Raw genomic sequence first — 16,565 nt, forward strand, 5'->3', positions numbered from 1 at the left:
CCAGAATTCCATAGCCTTGAGCCATGATACGTAAAGCGGTGCCAAACCGGGTTATTTCTGCAGTGTGTAGAAATGGGACTCAAGTCTAAAACACATGTTTCATTTATACACATAGACTGGAGGCAATTGTATACAATATATATATATTTATTAATCTTGTGCATGAAACAAAAGTTTGGGTACACTGAACCATCAAGAAAGTGTCATTATTATCTCAGCCACCCATGAGAAATGTTTTAGTCTTTTGGAATAGTTTGCATTTCAGCCCCCAGATAAAAGAGACTGAACCTGTACATAGTTATGGGGCTATGATTCCATTTCAAGTGCCATAACAACAGCCTATGGGTCTGTACAGACAGGCCAAAATAAAGCTGCTTTGGGTCACTTTGGAGGCATGCTGTTTAAATGACACAAACATCTTAAGAGGCCAGAAGGTGCACTTCTTTTCCAAGTGCAGATATTCTCTCCATCCCAGGGTCCAGTCCTTAGGACCGGAGCATGGCTTTGGCATGGCTTCCGTACTCTTAGGACACATGCATCATTTAAACAGCATACCTCCAAAGTGACCCGAAGCAGCTTTATTTTGGCCTATTTGCAGTGTAGAAAAGAGTACTGAGAATTCCCAGCCAGATGGCTCTAGTATTTCACCGAACTACAAACCCCACGATTCCATAGTATGGAACCACAGCAATTAAAGTGGAATCGTAGCGCTCTAAATGTTTAGTGTGAGATAGCCCCTGATTCCTTCCCTTGGCAACTTCTTTAAAAAGGGATGTTGTAGTAGCAGCACTTTAAAAAATATGACTCTTTCGAGGCAAGATAACACTCCGCCTCAGAGCCGAGACTCAGTATAAGGCAGCTTCATTTACCTTTTGCCTTCATAAATTCAATTCATTGTCAATACAGAGCCACCTGTCTGTATTGGGATGATGGGTATCTGAGTTGCTCTGCAAACACAGATCTCTACCCACTAGCTCACCTTGCAAAGACATTCATGAGCAGAGACTAAACATTCAAAGTTTGGCCTAAACCATCACATGTGAGGAAAGTGGCTGGTGGTTCTGCCATGATGCCACCAGAAGATATTTCCCCGGACACTGATGTCTGCATTATGCACACATTAGAACAAATCAGTCCTTTCCCAGCCTGAAAACTGAGCAAATAACACTGGGAGGAAATGCGGATGCCTTGGGCCAAATCCTGAGACTGCTGCCTCAGCTGCCATTAGCTATTAGTGCATTTTTTCCCTTCCATTTTCCCATCTCAGCTGCCTCCCAGAAGGAAATCCATCCTTTAAGCATTCTTCATGCCAAAGAACATATTTCCCCCCATTTCAAGCAGGGAGGATGCCCCTATCTGTGTTATCGTGGGGTTCACAGGTATTCTTCACGACTGAGAGATAGACCCTCAGAGCCTGGGATGCACGCTTCCTTCACAACGTTTCTGCACTGTCTGCCGCCTTGAGCTTGGTTTCCATTTCCAGCTGTGCCTCAGCCTCTTTGTACTGGCTGGGAAACATGCTGCTGCCCACCAGGCTGGCAGTGCCCTCCGGCTCACATTCTCCAGAGAGCGGGAAGAGGGCAGACACACCTGAATGGACGGAATAAGCATCCAACAGGAACTCGTGCTCCGGCCCTTCGGGGAAGTCCATGGTTGACGGTAGCACAACGTCACTCAGGCTGGGCCCACTGTAGGAGAAGTCTTGGACCAGGCTGTAGTCCTCAAACAGGTCCGGCACAGAGATGCGTTCCAAGCTGGTCAAGAAATTCTGGTCTTCGGGGTTGGGCATGGAGCCAGCTGCAGCAAGAGGAAAGAAACTGCCTTGACTCAGGGCTGCTGGGAACAGCCACAGAGCCCTGCATATGCCACAAAGCTGTTTTCCCTGTTGGCATCCCTTCTTTGCCCTCCTGCGGTTCCATTTTGAAAATGGTTCTCAGAACAGTAGGAAAGCCCACACCTCATAACAAAGAACACAAAGGGTGCATCTACACTGTAGAAATAGCAAATGGCACACAAACAGAAAAACACATACATACACACACCAAAGTGCACAGTACCCAAAGCTAGCCAACTTATTTTAGAACATGGGGTCCCACCATCACCTCCACATCTTGGAACTAAATAACAAGAAACTTGTCACCCTTTTTGTGACACTTCAAAATCTGCATCCTGAGATGTCCATCTCACTCTGCCTAACAGTTAGGCTGGCCTTGGTCACCTGAAAAATATAGGCTTTTGTGACTCACTGACCTGCAGATGGAGTCAAGTTGAAGTGGTCCATGTATGCAGGCTTCTTTTTTTTCCTCTTGGCTTCAATTCCATGAGGATCTGGCAAAGTAAAGAGAATTTTATCAGCCCTTGGATACAAGGAGAAGGTTATATAAACTGAATCTGTAATCCATGACTATTGGCGCAAACCAAATGGGTTGCACTTTCATTCAAATGTACAAAAACCTGGGCCAGACAGCTCCTCCAGGACATCAGGCATGCCTTGCTTCCTCTTTTTGTTGACCCGGTATGTATCTGTAGAAAGATGGAGACATCTTATTATTGTTGTTGTATTACTAGGAACACACAGCCCTTTAGAGCAACTGGCTGCCAGTCTGTTTCTGGGCACAATTCAAAATGCTATTTGTAACCTGTTATTGCTGTTGTGTGCCTTCAAGTCATTTTTTTACTTACGGCGACTCTAAGGCAAACTTATCACAAGATTTTCTTGGCAAGATTTCTTCAGAGGGGATTTTGCTATTGCTTTCATCTGAAGCTGGATTTGTGACTGGCCCAAAGTCACCCAGTGGGTTTTCATGGCCAGGCAGGGATTTGAGCACTGGCCTCCCAGAATCTTAATCCAAAACTCAAACCACTAAATAATGTTGGCTCATTATCCCCTTGTTCTCTATACAGCGTGAGTCTCCCTTATCAGAAATGCTTGGGACCAGAAGTATTTGGAATTTCAGAATACCTGTATTTGCATATATGCACATAAAGAGATAGCTTGGAGATGAGACCAAAGTCTGAACAGAAATTTCATTGATGTTTCCTATACATCTCACATACATGGCCTGAAGGTAATTGTATACAATATTTAAAATAATTTTGTGCATGAAACAAAGGCCTGTTACAGACTGCCAAAATAAAGCTGCTTTGGGTCTCTTTGGAGGTATGCTATTTTAATGATGCATGGGTCCAAAGAGTCCGGAGGTCGCACCAAAGCCACACTCCATTCCTAAGCACCCGAGTGCAGCTTTGGTGCAGCTTCCGGATTCTTAGGATGCATGCATCATTTAAACAGCATACCTCCAAAGAGACCCAAAGCAGCTTTATTTTGGCAGTCTGTAACAGGCCAAAGTGTGTGTACATTGATCCATGAGAAAGCAAAGGTGTCACTCTCTCAGCCGCCCATGAAAAAAAAAGTCCTGGAATATTTCAATTTCAATATTCTAGATAACGGAGATTCAACACGTAATATAATTTTATTGTGAACCTATGGGCAGTGTCCATTTCTTTCTGTCCTGTCTTAAACCACTACCAGTCAGAGTAGACAATACAGGTCTAGGTGGGCAAGCAGAGAGAGTTAGTATGAAGCAGCTTCCAGTGTTCCTCACATACCGTTGTCTCTGGGCTGGTAGGTGAAACTAAAAGGCTCGCTGGAGACACTGTCTGTCAGGCGCCGCAAGTACACTTCCACCTCCACAGGTTCTGTGATGTCCAAGTGCTGATACGGCGGTGTCTTGAAGACAATGGCAATCTGCCGGTGAACGTCGGCTTGTGAAAAGTCTGCTTTGCCCTCCCATGTGTCCTTCCGGAAGATGATGGAGATATCTTCTGTGAGAGTAGCAGGGAAGTGACAGTGAGGAAAGTGCATGGAAAGCTAAGGGCTGTTCCACACTGGCCAGAATACTCCAAGATGCCCCCAGAGTATTTTGGCCTTGAAGCTGCCCTGAATTTCCCCATAACCTGGGCACTCCAGGGCAATCTCTACACAGGTAGCCCACTGTACCAATTGCCACCTCTGGTGCAAGTCATTCTCTCTGAGGTCAAAATTAAGCACCCAGCATCAGTCACATGGCTGGGCATCTCATTGTCACCTCAAAGGGAGGGAGTTGTGCCAGCATTAGTGGCATCAAGGCACCCATCACAATCTGAAGGTTGTTATGTCTGAAGTATTTCTTTCTCTACAACTGACACTTCTGGAAGTCTCTCAAGCCCAAGGCACGTAGGGCCTTATAGATCAGCAGTTACCTTTCTGGACCTTGTCACATAACAAATAAAGCTCCTCTCCACCCGTGCAGGTCCCATACTCTTTATTCATCCGGTAGATTTTCAGCTCTGAAGTGTTTGTGGATTCTGTGGGCACCAAAACCCAGTGTTAGAATCTGGACCTCTTTCAGGCAGAGAGTTTTCATGCCTCACCAAACTACAAATCTTAGGACTCCAACGGATGCAGTCATGGCAGTTAAAGTAGAATCATAGGGCTCTAAGTGCACAATAGGAAAGCTCTAGTGGCCCATTGTTGTTGTGTGCCTTCAAATCATTTCTGATCTATGGTGACCCTAAGGCAACCCTATTATGGGGTTTTCTTGGCAAGGCTTGTTCAAAGGGAGCTTCTCATGGCTTCCAGTGGAGGAAAGACGATTCAACTCGCCTAAAACTGGTCCCACAGAGTCCTGGCCAACCCTCAAACCACTACACCACAATGGCTCTCTTATGCCAAACTATAAATCCCAAGATTTCACAGGATGCAGCCATAGTGGTTAAAGCAGAATCATAGTGCTATAATTGTGCAGTGAGTAAGTCCTCAGAGCCTCGCCCTTAAAAAGGAGGACTAGATAGACCCAATTCCCAGCACTAGATCTCTGATCTTTTCAGGTCTTTCTTTGTTTCCTTTCCTGGGTGTCCCCTTGGCATCCTCCTCTGATCTGGGATTCCACTACCAGAAATCACTCGTCCTTTCCTTCTAGATTTCCCTATTACCTACTCTTGTCAAAGATGGGCTCTGAGAGGACAGGGTTGAGCTGGCATGTCTTTCCTGTGCCATCCTGGTAGGAAGCTTGGAAGCAAATCCTGACCACGTTCATGTCAACCTCCTGGTGGTTTTTTAATGAGCCGGCTATAGCAAGAGCAGAAAAAGAATTTGGAAATGAAGTACAAACGTAAACGCTTTTGACTCACAGAAAAGAACAATGCTTCCATCCTTGCAGACACACACACAATCTATAGGGTAGAGTCATGGCAGTTAAAATGGTGTCAAACTGCTTTATTTCTACAGTGCAGAGGCACCCTAAGATGAGGCAAAAGCCAAACTGCTACAAACATATGGCAGTTTGGCTGCCCTTGCTCCACGTTATCACGCAAAACTATAACTCCCTCAAAATTAAAAAAAAAAAAAAAACCATGGCAAAAACAGCCATATTTTAGCTGATGCCCAGAACCAGAAACAGCTATGTAATCTACCAGGGCAGAGGGTTGTACAGGATGGGAAATGGCCCCACTCCCGCTGTAGTGGCCCATCCTATCAAGAGTAAATGGTGACTACCAGAACCCACATCCCTTACACCCAGCCTAGGCTCTCAAAACCTGGCCATGGACCCTTGGAGGCCTCTCCCCACTCACCTTTGAATGGGTCAATTCCAAGCTGCAGCTTTTTCTCTATGGATTCTTCTATGTCCTTCTTCTTCACACACTGGATTCCAAGGTTGTTAAAACTAATAAGGAATCAGAGGACAGTTCAAGGTTTCAGGGAATGCCAGAGAAGGAAACCTTTTGGCTCCACAGGAACAAACAAAACTGCTTTACACCAAAACAGATAATTCATCCATCTAACAATCAGAGTTTCTGGCTATCCTTGCCAACCCAGGGCCCTTTCACACAATACAATTATAACATTAGGATACCACTTTAACTACCATGACTGAATCCTATGGAATCCTGGGGTTGTAGTTGGGGAGGCACTAGAACTTAGTGCTCCATAATTCTAAATACCTTGTGAAACTACAAATCCCAGGATTCTATTGAAGCTGGGAGGGAAAGGCCCTTTCTACTCTCCCAAGAAAAGGCACCTGCAAAGGAAGTCATAATCTCTTGGCACAGAATCCAAGGAAGGTAAAACATTACCTGTGTTTGGGGTTGACACAAGGCTTTAGGGTCACTTCGCAGAGACCGTTCTGGCAGTCTTTCCCCACCAGGCTGTGCGGGTGGATTCGGTAAGGCCAATCTTTCCATACCAAGCATGCTGTCACTTTCACTTCTGAGATCCCTGCAAAGTTCTGGAGCTGGAAGAACAAGGAAAAGTGAGAGGCATTCATGCAGCTGTTGCCATTCCTCCCAACATTTCACAGACAAAAAGTCAGACACTGTGCCCAAGCAACATCAGAGTGTGATCAAGAGGACAAAAGTTATAAATAATGAAGAACATACAAACTAAAAGAGGATGCAGGAGTTTGCTTCTGCCTGAGTCTACTGGGAAGGGCAGGACTACAGTTCCTCTTCTCCTCCCTGCTGAGTAAATGGAGCCTACGCTGCTTTTGCACTTTGAATTTGGTTTGAAGCAACTGAAGTAAACCAAGGACAAAGGGGGAAAGTGGAGAGGGGGACACGGACTTAAAAAGCAGCTTAAAAAGTGGGGTGACAGTCCCATTTAAATGGGAGTCTCCCTGCCAAATGGGTACATTTCCTAGAATAACAGAATCATAGACTTGGAAAAGACTTCAAGGGCCATCCAATCCAACCCCTCTGCCATGCAGGAACACAAAGCATCCCCGACAGATGGTCATCCAGCCTTGGTTTAAAAACCTCAAGAAGGAGATGCCACCATGCTCCAAGGGAGTGTGTTCCACTGTCAAACAGCTCTGACTGGAATCTCTTTTCTGGAGCTGGAGGGTATGTGGGGAGGGCCAGAAATGATTCCCTTCCCTTGAAAGTTACCACTCACCTCAATAGTCGGGAGGGTTTTGTTTGTTTCAGTGCTGCATTCGCCCAAGATGCTTCCCGCTGACCTGCCTTCACACTGGTAACGGAAGCGCATCCCTCTCTGCTTGGGCTGCTCTGTGATCACAAGCTTGAGTGGCTCCAGAAAGTTTTTGTCCAGCTGGTCTTGGGGCATCACCGGATGCCTGGCAGCAGGAGGCCAAGGGCTATCCAAGCATCCGCTCCCAAGCTGTAAAGTGAGAGACGGTCCTCTTGGAATCAGCTCAGACCTCAGTGTCAAGTTATTGAGGTTCTGGGAGAGCTGGGATGCTGAACGATCTTGAGGAAAGCAAGAAGAGGGCGGGCAAGAAGAGGCAAAAGACTCCGGGCTGAGGTGCAATAAGTTCATTCCTGCAGGTTCAACCAGTCTCTGCATCCCAGTTGGTGAGACCATGTTGGGGCCTCTGGAGATCAGCCTGGCTGCTTCGGGAAGACAGCCCCTGGCAGGACGTGGCACAGCGAAGCCATCTTCCTTGATCAGTTCTTCAATAATTTCTGGAAAGCAAAAGAGAGGTGAGTCTTCAGGTGATACTTCAGGTACTGGTACAATGGACCCTTGGTATCTGTTGGGGTTTGGGTTTTATTTTATTAATTTCTTTTATTGATATGATGCCTTTCTCCCAAATTGGACTTAAGGTAGCTCACAGAAGATGCTTAAAAATAACTACAGCAAGACAGGACTGTTTAAAACACAATTAAAAAGAGGTCTACCACCAAGAAGGCAATATCTTTAACAATTTCTGTGCTTTCTCAAGTTAAAAACCTTTCCCAAAGCCTTTGTAAAATAAGAAAACCAAGAAGATCTGACAATTATCATTGAGAACACTGAGCATAAGTATGTTCGACTAACCCACCGGAGAGAATGTGAACCAGCTGGCCTTACACCGGTAAACCGCTAGATGTTTTGGACTTCAACTCCCATCCTCCTTACGATGGGATGTGGAGTCCAAAATCAAACTGGAAACCCCCCCCCCCCCCCAGTCAGAAAAAGCTGGTTTGACCCTCCTCCGAGTCAAAAATGTATGCTACTTCTTTAATTTTTTACAATCTTTTTTTCCAAGCACCACACAAGAATCGTTTTTCAAGTTGATTTGCATAGACAGAACTTCACCAACTTCCTTTATTCCACGCCTGCTTGCTTGAGTGACTTCATGCATGCCCCATTTATATGAAGGTCTCAGAGTCCCATTAGCAAACCAAGGTCTGGTTGTTACATGTGGACCAAGCCAGACACATGTACCACCCTCATCTATGTCAAGAGTTACTCCTTACCCGATGCTGACAGCGTACCCCAAGCCCCGGATTGCTTACCTAGTTCTTCTGCAAAAGAAAAAGAAAGAAAAGTTCTTTAAAACCAAGACACAGCATATTCTACATTTTTACATAAAACAGCATATCATTTTACATTTGCTATGACCATTTGCTGTGACCTTCGAGCCATTTCCAACTTATGGTGACCCTAAGGTGCACATATCATGGGATTTTCTGGGGTTGAAAGGGTGTGACTTACCCAAAGTCACCCAGTGGGCTTCCATGGTGGGGATCAAATCTTGATCTCCAGAGTCCTAGGCTGAATCCACAGTGCAAAAATAATCCAGTTTGACACCTCTTTGACAACTGTGGCTCAATGGTATGGATTTCTGGAGTTTGTAGTTTGTTGTGATCCCAGCGCTCTCTGACCTATTGCACCAAACTACAAATCCTAGTATTCCATAGCATTGAACCATGGCAGTTAAAAGTGATGTCAAGATGGATTATTTTTACAGTGTGGATGCAGCTCTAGTCCTACACTCAAACCACTACACCACACTAGCACTCTCTATACACACACACACTTTTTATGTTGGTTGGTATTAATGGACAGTAGTCCCCTCCTGTTCCTTACAAGCCTTTATAAGCTGGTCTTTGTTTGCATTCTCAAAGTATGTGTTCCAGCTAATTCCTTCCTAGACAGAAAGAAGCCATTCTATTCACAGCAAACACACAACCCCTGAATCTCCGTCAAGATTACCTCCTAGCCTTTCCCTTTTATTTTCTCTTTCACCGATAACTGCAGAAAAACTAATCTCTGCAAAAGTAACTACCGATAACTGATAACTTTCACTGTTTTGTTTTGTTTTAACATTTTCGGTAAGAAGAGTTTGGAAGGTTACTTGTGAATGGAGTGCTAACCAGCCTTACCAGAAGTGTTTCCATTTGGCTGCATCACGGACAAACTTGAAGCTGGAAAGGCAGCACCTGGGAAGGGATAAACGCACAGATGCTGAGACTCTGTACTCTACCACCAAACATTTAAAAAGAGGGGGAAACAACAGATATGGAAAGGATGAGGTGTAGTGGTTTGAGCATTGGATTTTGTCTGTGGAGTGTGTGTGTTGTTAAGTCATTTCCAGTTTATGGCGACCGTAAGGTGAGCCTCTCATGGGGTTTTCTTGGAAAGATTTGTTCAGAGGAGGTCTGCCATTGCCTTCCCCTGAGGCTGAGAGAGTGTGACTTGCCCAAAGTCACCCAGTTGAGCATACAAACCCACCAGGTGACCTGGGGCAAGTCAAACTCTCTGAGAAAGAGAGAGAGCCAGTGTGGCATAGTGGTATGAGTGTTAAACATAGGAGTCTCTGGAGAGTAGGGTCTGATTCCTCCACCAACCCAGTCCAGAGTCGCCTAGTCCAATGCTCACTGGCTTCCTCTAAGGCTGAGAGAATGTGACTTGTCCATGGCCACCCAACGGGTTTTGATGCTCGACTGGGTGACTTTGGGCAAGTCACACTCTCTCAGAGAGCCAGTGTGGCATAGTGGTTTGAGAGCGTTGGCCTAGGGGGCTCTGGAGACAGGGGCCTCACACACACACACCACTGAGCATAAAAACCCACCAGGTGACCTGGGGCAAGTCCCATTCTCTCGAGCCTTAGAGAGAGCCAATGTGGCATAGCAGTTTGAGCGTTGGACAAAGGGATCTGGAAACCAGGACATATACCCCCACTGAACATACAAACCCACCAAGTGACCTGGGGCAAGTCACACTCTCTCAGCCTCAGTGGCATAGATTTGAGCATTGGACTAGAGCTCTGGACCGGCATGGTGGTGGAATCAGACCCTAGTCTGCAGAGAGTCCTAGTTTACTTCTCAAACCACTATGCCATGCCAGCTCTCTCTAAGGCTGAGAGAGTGTGACTTGCCCACGGTCACCCGGTGGGCTTTGATGCTCAACTAGATGACCCTGGGCAAGTCACACTCTCTCAGCTTTCAAGAGCCCTGGTGGCTCAGTGGTTTGAACGCTGGGCCGGGAGGGGGGGCTCTGGAGACCAAGACCTATCCCACCGCCCCCCCATTGAGCATAAAAACCCACCAAGTGACCTGGGGCAAGCCACACTCTCTCAACCCAGCCCTGCAAAGTGACACAGGACTTCTTCTTTGCCTTCAACTCAGGCTCTGTCCCAGTATGCCCCAAGGCCTGAGTGGGCCTTCTTCTGACCCCCCCCCAACTGAGCCCAAAGAGGCAACCATTAGCCCTGCTGGGCCAGTAGCCCCTCCCTCTCCCCGCCCAGCTGCCTCCTACCTAGAGGGGGAGCCAGCATCCCTCTCTCCAGCTGGGCTGATGATGATGATGGTGGTGGTGGTGGTGATGATGGTGGCTGGAGGCAAGGGCTACTCATGGCCGGCTGGCCAGGCCCCCCTCGCCCCCTGGGCCAGCCCTAAAGCCCAGCTTTCTTCCCCTCCTCCCTTGATCTCCAGGAGGAGCCCTCCTCTGCTTTGGAATTCCCCTATTCTGCCCGCCCTCACGCCCTGATTGGCTGAAGCTGGTGATGAGGTCATCCTGAATGGAACGGGAAACCCCCCCGGGCTGGCAGCAAAGGGGCGTGGCTTCAGGGTTCAATACACACAACCCCTGATTGGCCTGTCCTCCTTTTCCCGGACACGCCCTCCATTTCAGCCTTCTGATCCAGGAAGGTTTCCAAAAAGTCCTCTAATTTTGAGCATGACTTAGAAGCAGGGATTTGCACTTAGATGAATGGGGTTTTAATTCCCCCAGCTTTTATCTAGCCATGTCCTATATTTTAATGGCCTCCAATGTTGACCATGACTTAGAAGCAGGGATTTGTATTTATAGGAGTGGGGTTTTCCCCCCAGCTTTTATTTGGCCATGTCCTATATTTTCCTTGAACGTCCTACATTGGACTATATGGCCCAAGACACACTGCAGAAACAATCCAGTTTGAGGCTGCTTTAACTGCCAAGGCTCAGTACTAGGGAATTCTGGGAACTGTAGTGCTGCGAGAGATTTAGCTTTCTGTGACAGAGAGTCACAATAAACTGCTAGGATTGCCTAGCACTGAGCCAAGGCAGTTAAAGCAGTCTCAAACTGGATTATTTCTGCAGTGCGTTTTGCACCTATGATGACACTAGAGACCAGGGTTCGATTCCCAAGTTGGCCATGAAACCCACTGCGGTTGCAAGTCACATACTCTCAGCCTCAGGGGAAGGCAATGACAACCCTTCTCTGAACAATGTGAAGTTGAAGGATTTCATGGCCAGCATCTATAGTTGTTTGTGGGGTTTGGGGGCTATGTGGCCGTGTTCTGGAAGCATTTATTCCTGACATGCAGCCACAGACGCATGCGAAACGTCAGGAATAAATGCTTCCAGAACATGGCCACATAGCCCCCAAAACCCACAAACAACTCCACTGAACAAATATTCCCAAGAAAACCCCACAGTAGAGTCACCGTAAATCGGAAATCACTTGAAGGCACCCAGTACATACACTGCGTTGGACCACATCTCCCATCATATCATACCTGGATGGATGTTGGAGGCCTGGTCCACTAAACAGGCATCACTTGTGAAAGGCTGCTTTTAATGAGTCACACAGGAGGAGGAGAAAGCCTTGTGGTGCTGCTGCCTGGATCCTGCAAGAGGAGAAAGCAGATCAGTTCCTTTGCTTTAGTGCCACCTGATTATGTATAGTAAGGGTTCAAAGCACACTGCAGTAATAATCCAGTTTGAGATTACTTTAACTGCTGTGGCTCAATGCTGGGGAATCCTGGCAAGTGTTTTGTGAGACATTGAGGCTTCTCTGTCTGGTGCCACAATAAACTGCATTTCCCATGATTCAGGCCTCAAAGTGGATTATTTCTGCAGTGTGTTTTGGACCAAAGAAGCTTAAAGGTGTGTGGGCAAATCCACAAAAAGTTTTGTTAGCTCACCCAGATTTTTCCCTTCCATCTTGCTTTGTGCCTTCTTCTCCAACTTGCCCACACTAAAAGCAAGAGTCAAGTTGCACGATTTCTTCCTTTTGCATCATCCTTCACCTTCTGTTCCTGCTGCAGCTGTTGCTATATTTGATTTGATTTTTCCCCCCCTCCAGTCGGTTCAGCTTTCGGCTTTCACATTTCCTGGCTGACTTCTTGGAAGAGGAAAGAGATGGGGAGACTGGGTGGGAACGATGCCCAGTTCTAGGAAAAGAATCAGGAGAGAGGGAGGGAGAAAGAAAGAAAGAAAGAGAGAGAGAGGGAGAGAGACCGGAAAGCACAACCCACTTGCTGCTTTTGGCATTGGGAGGGGGGGGGAAAACATTATCTGCCAAGGGGATCGGACATGTGGTTTCGATCAACAGATCACCAACACTTTAGTGGGCCAAAGAGAGCGCATGGGGTGAGGGCAACAGAGAGAAGAGTGATCAAATCCAGAAAGGAAAACAATTATGCATTTCTCCTTTGCATTTCTCATATAACCAGGAACCATAGACTCATAGAGTTGGAAGAGACCACAAGCTGCGAGTCCAGCCATGAACCCCAAAGCAAAGCCATGTTCTCTTGCTCTGCAATATGGGGATAATAATGCTGATTTACCTTTCTGGTTTGTTTTATAGAGCCATGGAATTGGAAAGGACTACAAGGGTTATCCAGTCCAACCCTATTCTGCCATGCAGGAACTCACAATCAAAGCACTCCCTGCAGATGGCCATCCCGCCTCTGTTTAAAAGCCTCCAAAGAAAGAGACTCCAACACTCTTCATTGAGAGAGTGTATTCCACTGTTGAACAGCTTTAACCGTAAAGTTCATCCTAATGTTTAACTTTAATCTCTTTTCCTGTATCTCTCGGTGTAGCCCTCTCCCTCCATGTGGCCTTTGAACGGAGGGAGGTAATAGATAAGGATGAGGTGCGGATTTGTCTCAGAACCAGCAGCAGAAAACGGTGGCATTTGGGACCCCTCTGAGGGTGACATTCTGTCCTTCTATCTATTGGCTGTGATGGGTCCAATGTGGCACGGACAGTCCCTCTTTTGGTCCCTCCAGTCAACAGGAAGCAACAACTCAGGATGGAGGCTGCAGTGCGAGAAAAAGAGAGAAGGGCCATCACTTCAAGCAAGCACCAGTTCAAGGGTGTCGCGGCAGAGAGACGCATAGACAGGAATGGGGGTGCAAAACTTCTTCCGCTGGCCAGGTCTTGGCCAGCCCTCTTTATTCACATCAGGGTTACATTAGGTTTTATTATCTCATAGTACATCAGAAGGCAATTTGCGGAATTAGGGACCAATGTGTGTTCAGGAGAATTCTAATTAGCAAAGGGAACAGGATGTGTACACTGTCTCAGCCGAATCAACATGGGCTTATCCAATTATGGATAAAGCATTGTCAACCAGAAGGTGAGTCATGACCTCGTGGTTTGCCAGTGAGGCCATCACATCCTATTCTCGGTAGACATTGCTATCCTGGGAGGGGGTGCATCCCCTGGGCTTTCCAGGGGATGCCACACAAGGGGAAAGCCCAGACACTCCACAGTGGCCACCAAACATGGCCATAATTCGGGTCTCTAGAAAAAGTCTTCTTTTAGGGTCAAAAATCTTTTATTTCCAACTTTTGGGTTTGCAGAAAGACTTTAGCCAGTGTGTGGGGATACAACCACTTCAACGTCCAAGTCTGAATCCCTTTGGTCACTCCCGAGGAGCCCTATGAAATCCATGGTTGGGTGGTGAGTCGACACCTATGGACATCCCACTGACTCAGTAGATTTGCTGTTGTTGGAGCTAACCAACAGGATTCACACCATCATCTCTACCATCATCATCATCACCATCTTCATCATCGTCACCATCAACACTCTCCTCTTCCTCCTCCTCAGCATCATTACCATCACCACCATCACCTCCATCATCCTCATCCACTGAACTCTGTGTTTTTCCTGCCAAAACAGAACCTGCCTGCCTGAGAATTTTACTTCCAGAAGGTTCCATTTCTTGCTCTGGATTCCATCTGGATGTTTACATCTTCTCCCTAGAGACCCCAGGTAGTTCCATAACTGTCTGGCCTGGCTTACAGGACCTAGGCCAGAGTCCAGAGGTCAGAGGTCAGGCGGTTTGGAAGGGGTCCTTCTCATCATCACTCACCTTGCTTCTTGCTGGCACCATGCCTCACACTACTTGGGGTTGTCCCAAAGTGAGTGAGGCTCAGGAGGAGGAGGAGGAGAAGCGGTCAAGCTGGGGGTGTTTTTGTTCTTTGGGTCTCATTTTTCGCTCTCCTTGGCAGCGGTTCAGGAAGAAGGACAAGAGCCACTCCAGAGACTCCCCAGGGTCTCCTAAAATGTAAGCTCCATTTCCTTCCTTTCTTCTTTCCTTCCTTCCTCCCTCCATCCCTCCCTTTCTTCTTTCCTTCTTTTCATAGTCTCACTTCCTCTCTTCTTCCCCCAATTTTAGCCACCCAGAGAGAGGAGGAGATGAACATGGCTCTTCTGAGCCCATTGCAGAAGAGCACCCTCCTTCTGAGCCAGTAAGTAATATGGCAACCTTGAAGGTCAACAGCCCTGCTCTCCTGCCGGGCCAATGTTCCCCCTTTGCATGACTAGAAGTAAGGCACCAGTTTTCTTTTGTGGAAAGGCCACTAGCCTGCCGACCTCCAGGCCTTTTAGGTGGACAATGCATCCCAGAGCATAGAATCATAGGTTCATAGAGTTGGAAGAGACCCCAAGGGCTATCCAGTCCAACCCCATTCTGCCATGCAGGAACTCTCAATCAAAGCATCTCCATTGACAGATGGCCATCCAGCCTCTCTTTGAATACCTCTAAGGAAGGAGACTCCACTCTGAGGAAGGAGTGTGTTCCACTGTCAAACAGCCCTGACTGTCAGGAGGTTCCTCTGAATGTTGAGCTGGAATCTCTTTTCCTGGAGCTTGCATCCATTGCTCCAGGTCCTGTTCTCTGGATCAGCAGAAAACAAGCTTGCTCCCTCCTCAGTATGACATCCCTTCAAGTATTTAAACAGGGCTATCATATCCCCTCTTAACCTTCTCATCTCCAGGCTAAACATCCCCAGCTCCCTAAGGCGTGCCTCATAGGGCTTCATGGTTTCCAAACCTTTCACCATTCGCCCTCCTTTGGACACATGGCTCCAGTTTCTCAACATCCTTTTTAAATTGTGGCACCCAGAACTGGGAATGGGGGTTGTGTGCCTTGCCACCCCAAGGTCTCTGGGGGACTAATTTCTCTTTCCTTGTTCTAGAAGAAGAGGAAATGGTGGCAAAAGCTCTTTAGCAGAAGGAAGCACACCAGAAAACACGAAAGTCTCGATTTAGGGCCTGCTCCTACAAACAAGGAGCAACCAGGGCCTTCTCCAAAAAGCAAGCAGGAACAAGGGTCTTATAACTCGTAAGTCTCCATTTCCTCCCTCCCTCTTTAGTTGTTGTGGTTTTGTGCCTTCACGTCCTTTCTGACTTATGGCTGAGAGAGTGTGACTTGCCCTAAAATGCAGACTCTAGTCCCCAAGGTCCTAGCCCATTGCTCAAACCACTACGCCACATTGGTTGCCCTTAAAATATGTTGTTGTTGTTGTTCTGTGCCAGTGTCTCCCAAACTCTGGGTGTTTGGACTTCAACTGGCAGAAGCCTCAGCCAACTTGTCGCTCTCAGTCTGGGATGCTACTGCTGGAGAGGTTTCCATCTTCGGGAACTAAATTGATGGATGGAGTGCAGTGATTCCTAAAAGTTTGCTCCTCCAAATGGCTTGGACTTTAGCTCCCTGGAGTTCTTGGCTCTTGATCCCAAGGGAAAGGGCTTCTGGGAGTTGAAGTCCAAACCACCTGATGAAGCCAAGTTTGGGGCCCAATGACTGAGCGGGATTTCTCCTTGCACAGAAGGGCCCAGGTTTTAAGCCTGGTCCGGCGACATCTTTATTGAGGCATCAATATATTATTCTTAGAAAAGCAAGCCTAAATGTTACCCCCAAAGTCTTCACAGCCATTCCAGAGGTTGGCATGAAGGAAAAAGAAGAGAAGTGTAATAACAATATCTTACCAATGTACTAAGCAGTTTACAAAGTGTAAGCGCATTACACTTAGCCTAAGAATTGTGCCCCAGATGATGAAACTGGGGGATTTGCCAGTGATAAGAGACCAAAAAGGTTGGAAGAGTGAAAGTTTGGTTTAATTCATGGATGATATAGCTTCCTTCCTTCCTTCCTTCCTTCCTTCCTTTTTTTCTTCTTCTGCAATGGGAAAATCTGTGCCCATTAGAATAAGTGATTTCTCCCCCATACCTTTCTGCACAACATATATTAATGACTTCTTTGCAAAGCTTTATTAATCAAAATCCTTCCATTTCAGATTTTC

The 16,565-nt window shown here is 46.9% G+C and overlaps 1 protein-coding gene and 1 long non-coding RNA gene across 3 annotated transcripts; both read right to left on the minus strand.

Moving 5' to 3' along the window:
- Positions 1–159: 159 nt before the first annotated feature.
- LOC149304523 (transcription factor RelB-like) lies at positions 160–7,457 on the minus strand. 2 transcript variants are annotated; one of them, XM_089478943.1, is made up of 9 exons: positions 6,932–7,457; positions 6,115–6,272; positions 5,614–5,705; positions 4,979–5,110; positions 4,243–4,347; positions 3,610–3,825; positions 2,455–2,523; positions 2,251–2,328; positions 160–1,797 (listed from the first exon to the last, which is right to left on the minus strand). In XM_089478943.1, exons 1-9 carry the CDS (start codon positions 7,358–7,360, stop codon positions 1,433–1,435), a joined length of 1,644 nt encoding a protein of 547 aa, XP_089335069.1. In that variant the 5' UTR covers positions 7,361–7,457; the 3' UTR covers positions 160–1,432. The 2 variants fall into 2 exon arrangements, with proteins under 2 accessions (XP_089335069.1, XP_089335068.1); XM_089478942.1 differs by lacking the exon at positions 4,979–5,110 and having other exon boundaries at positions 6,932–7,448.
- Positions 7,458–9,147: 1,690 nt separating this feature from the next.
- On the minus strand, positions 9,148–12,268 carry LOC149304524 (uncharacterized). Its single transcript, XR_016271821.1, has 3 exons — positions 12,171–12,268; positions 11,763–11,873; positions 9,148–9,204 (listed from the first exon to the last, which is right to left on the minus strand). It is a non-coding gene; the product is annotated as an uncharacterized LOC149304524 (long non-coding RNA).
- Between the last annotated feature and the right edge of the window lie 4,297 nt (positions 12,269–16,565).

This window comes from Sceloporus occidentalis, unplaced genomic scaffold (assembly GCF_023333645.1).
Source record: "Sceloporus occidentalis isolate IW3139 unplaced genomic scaffold, rSceOcc1.0.p SCAF_13, whole genome shotgun sequence".
NCBI lineage: Eukaryota > Metazoa > Chordata > Lepidosauria > Squamata > Phrynosomatidae > Sceloporus > Sceloporus occidentalis.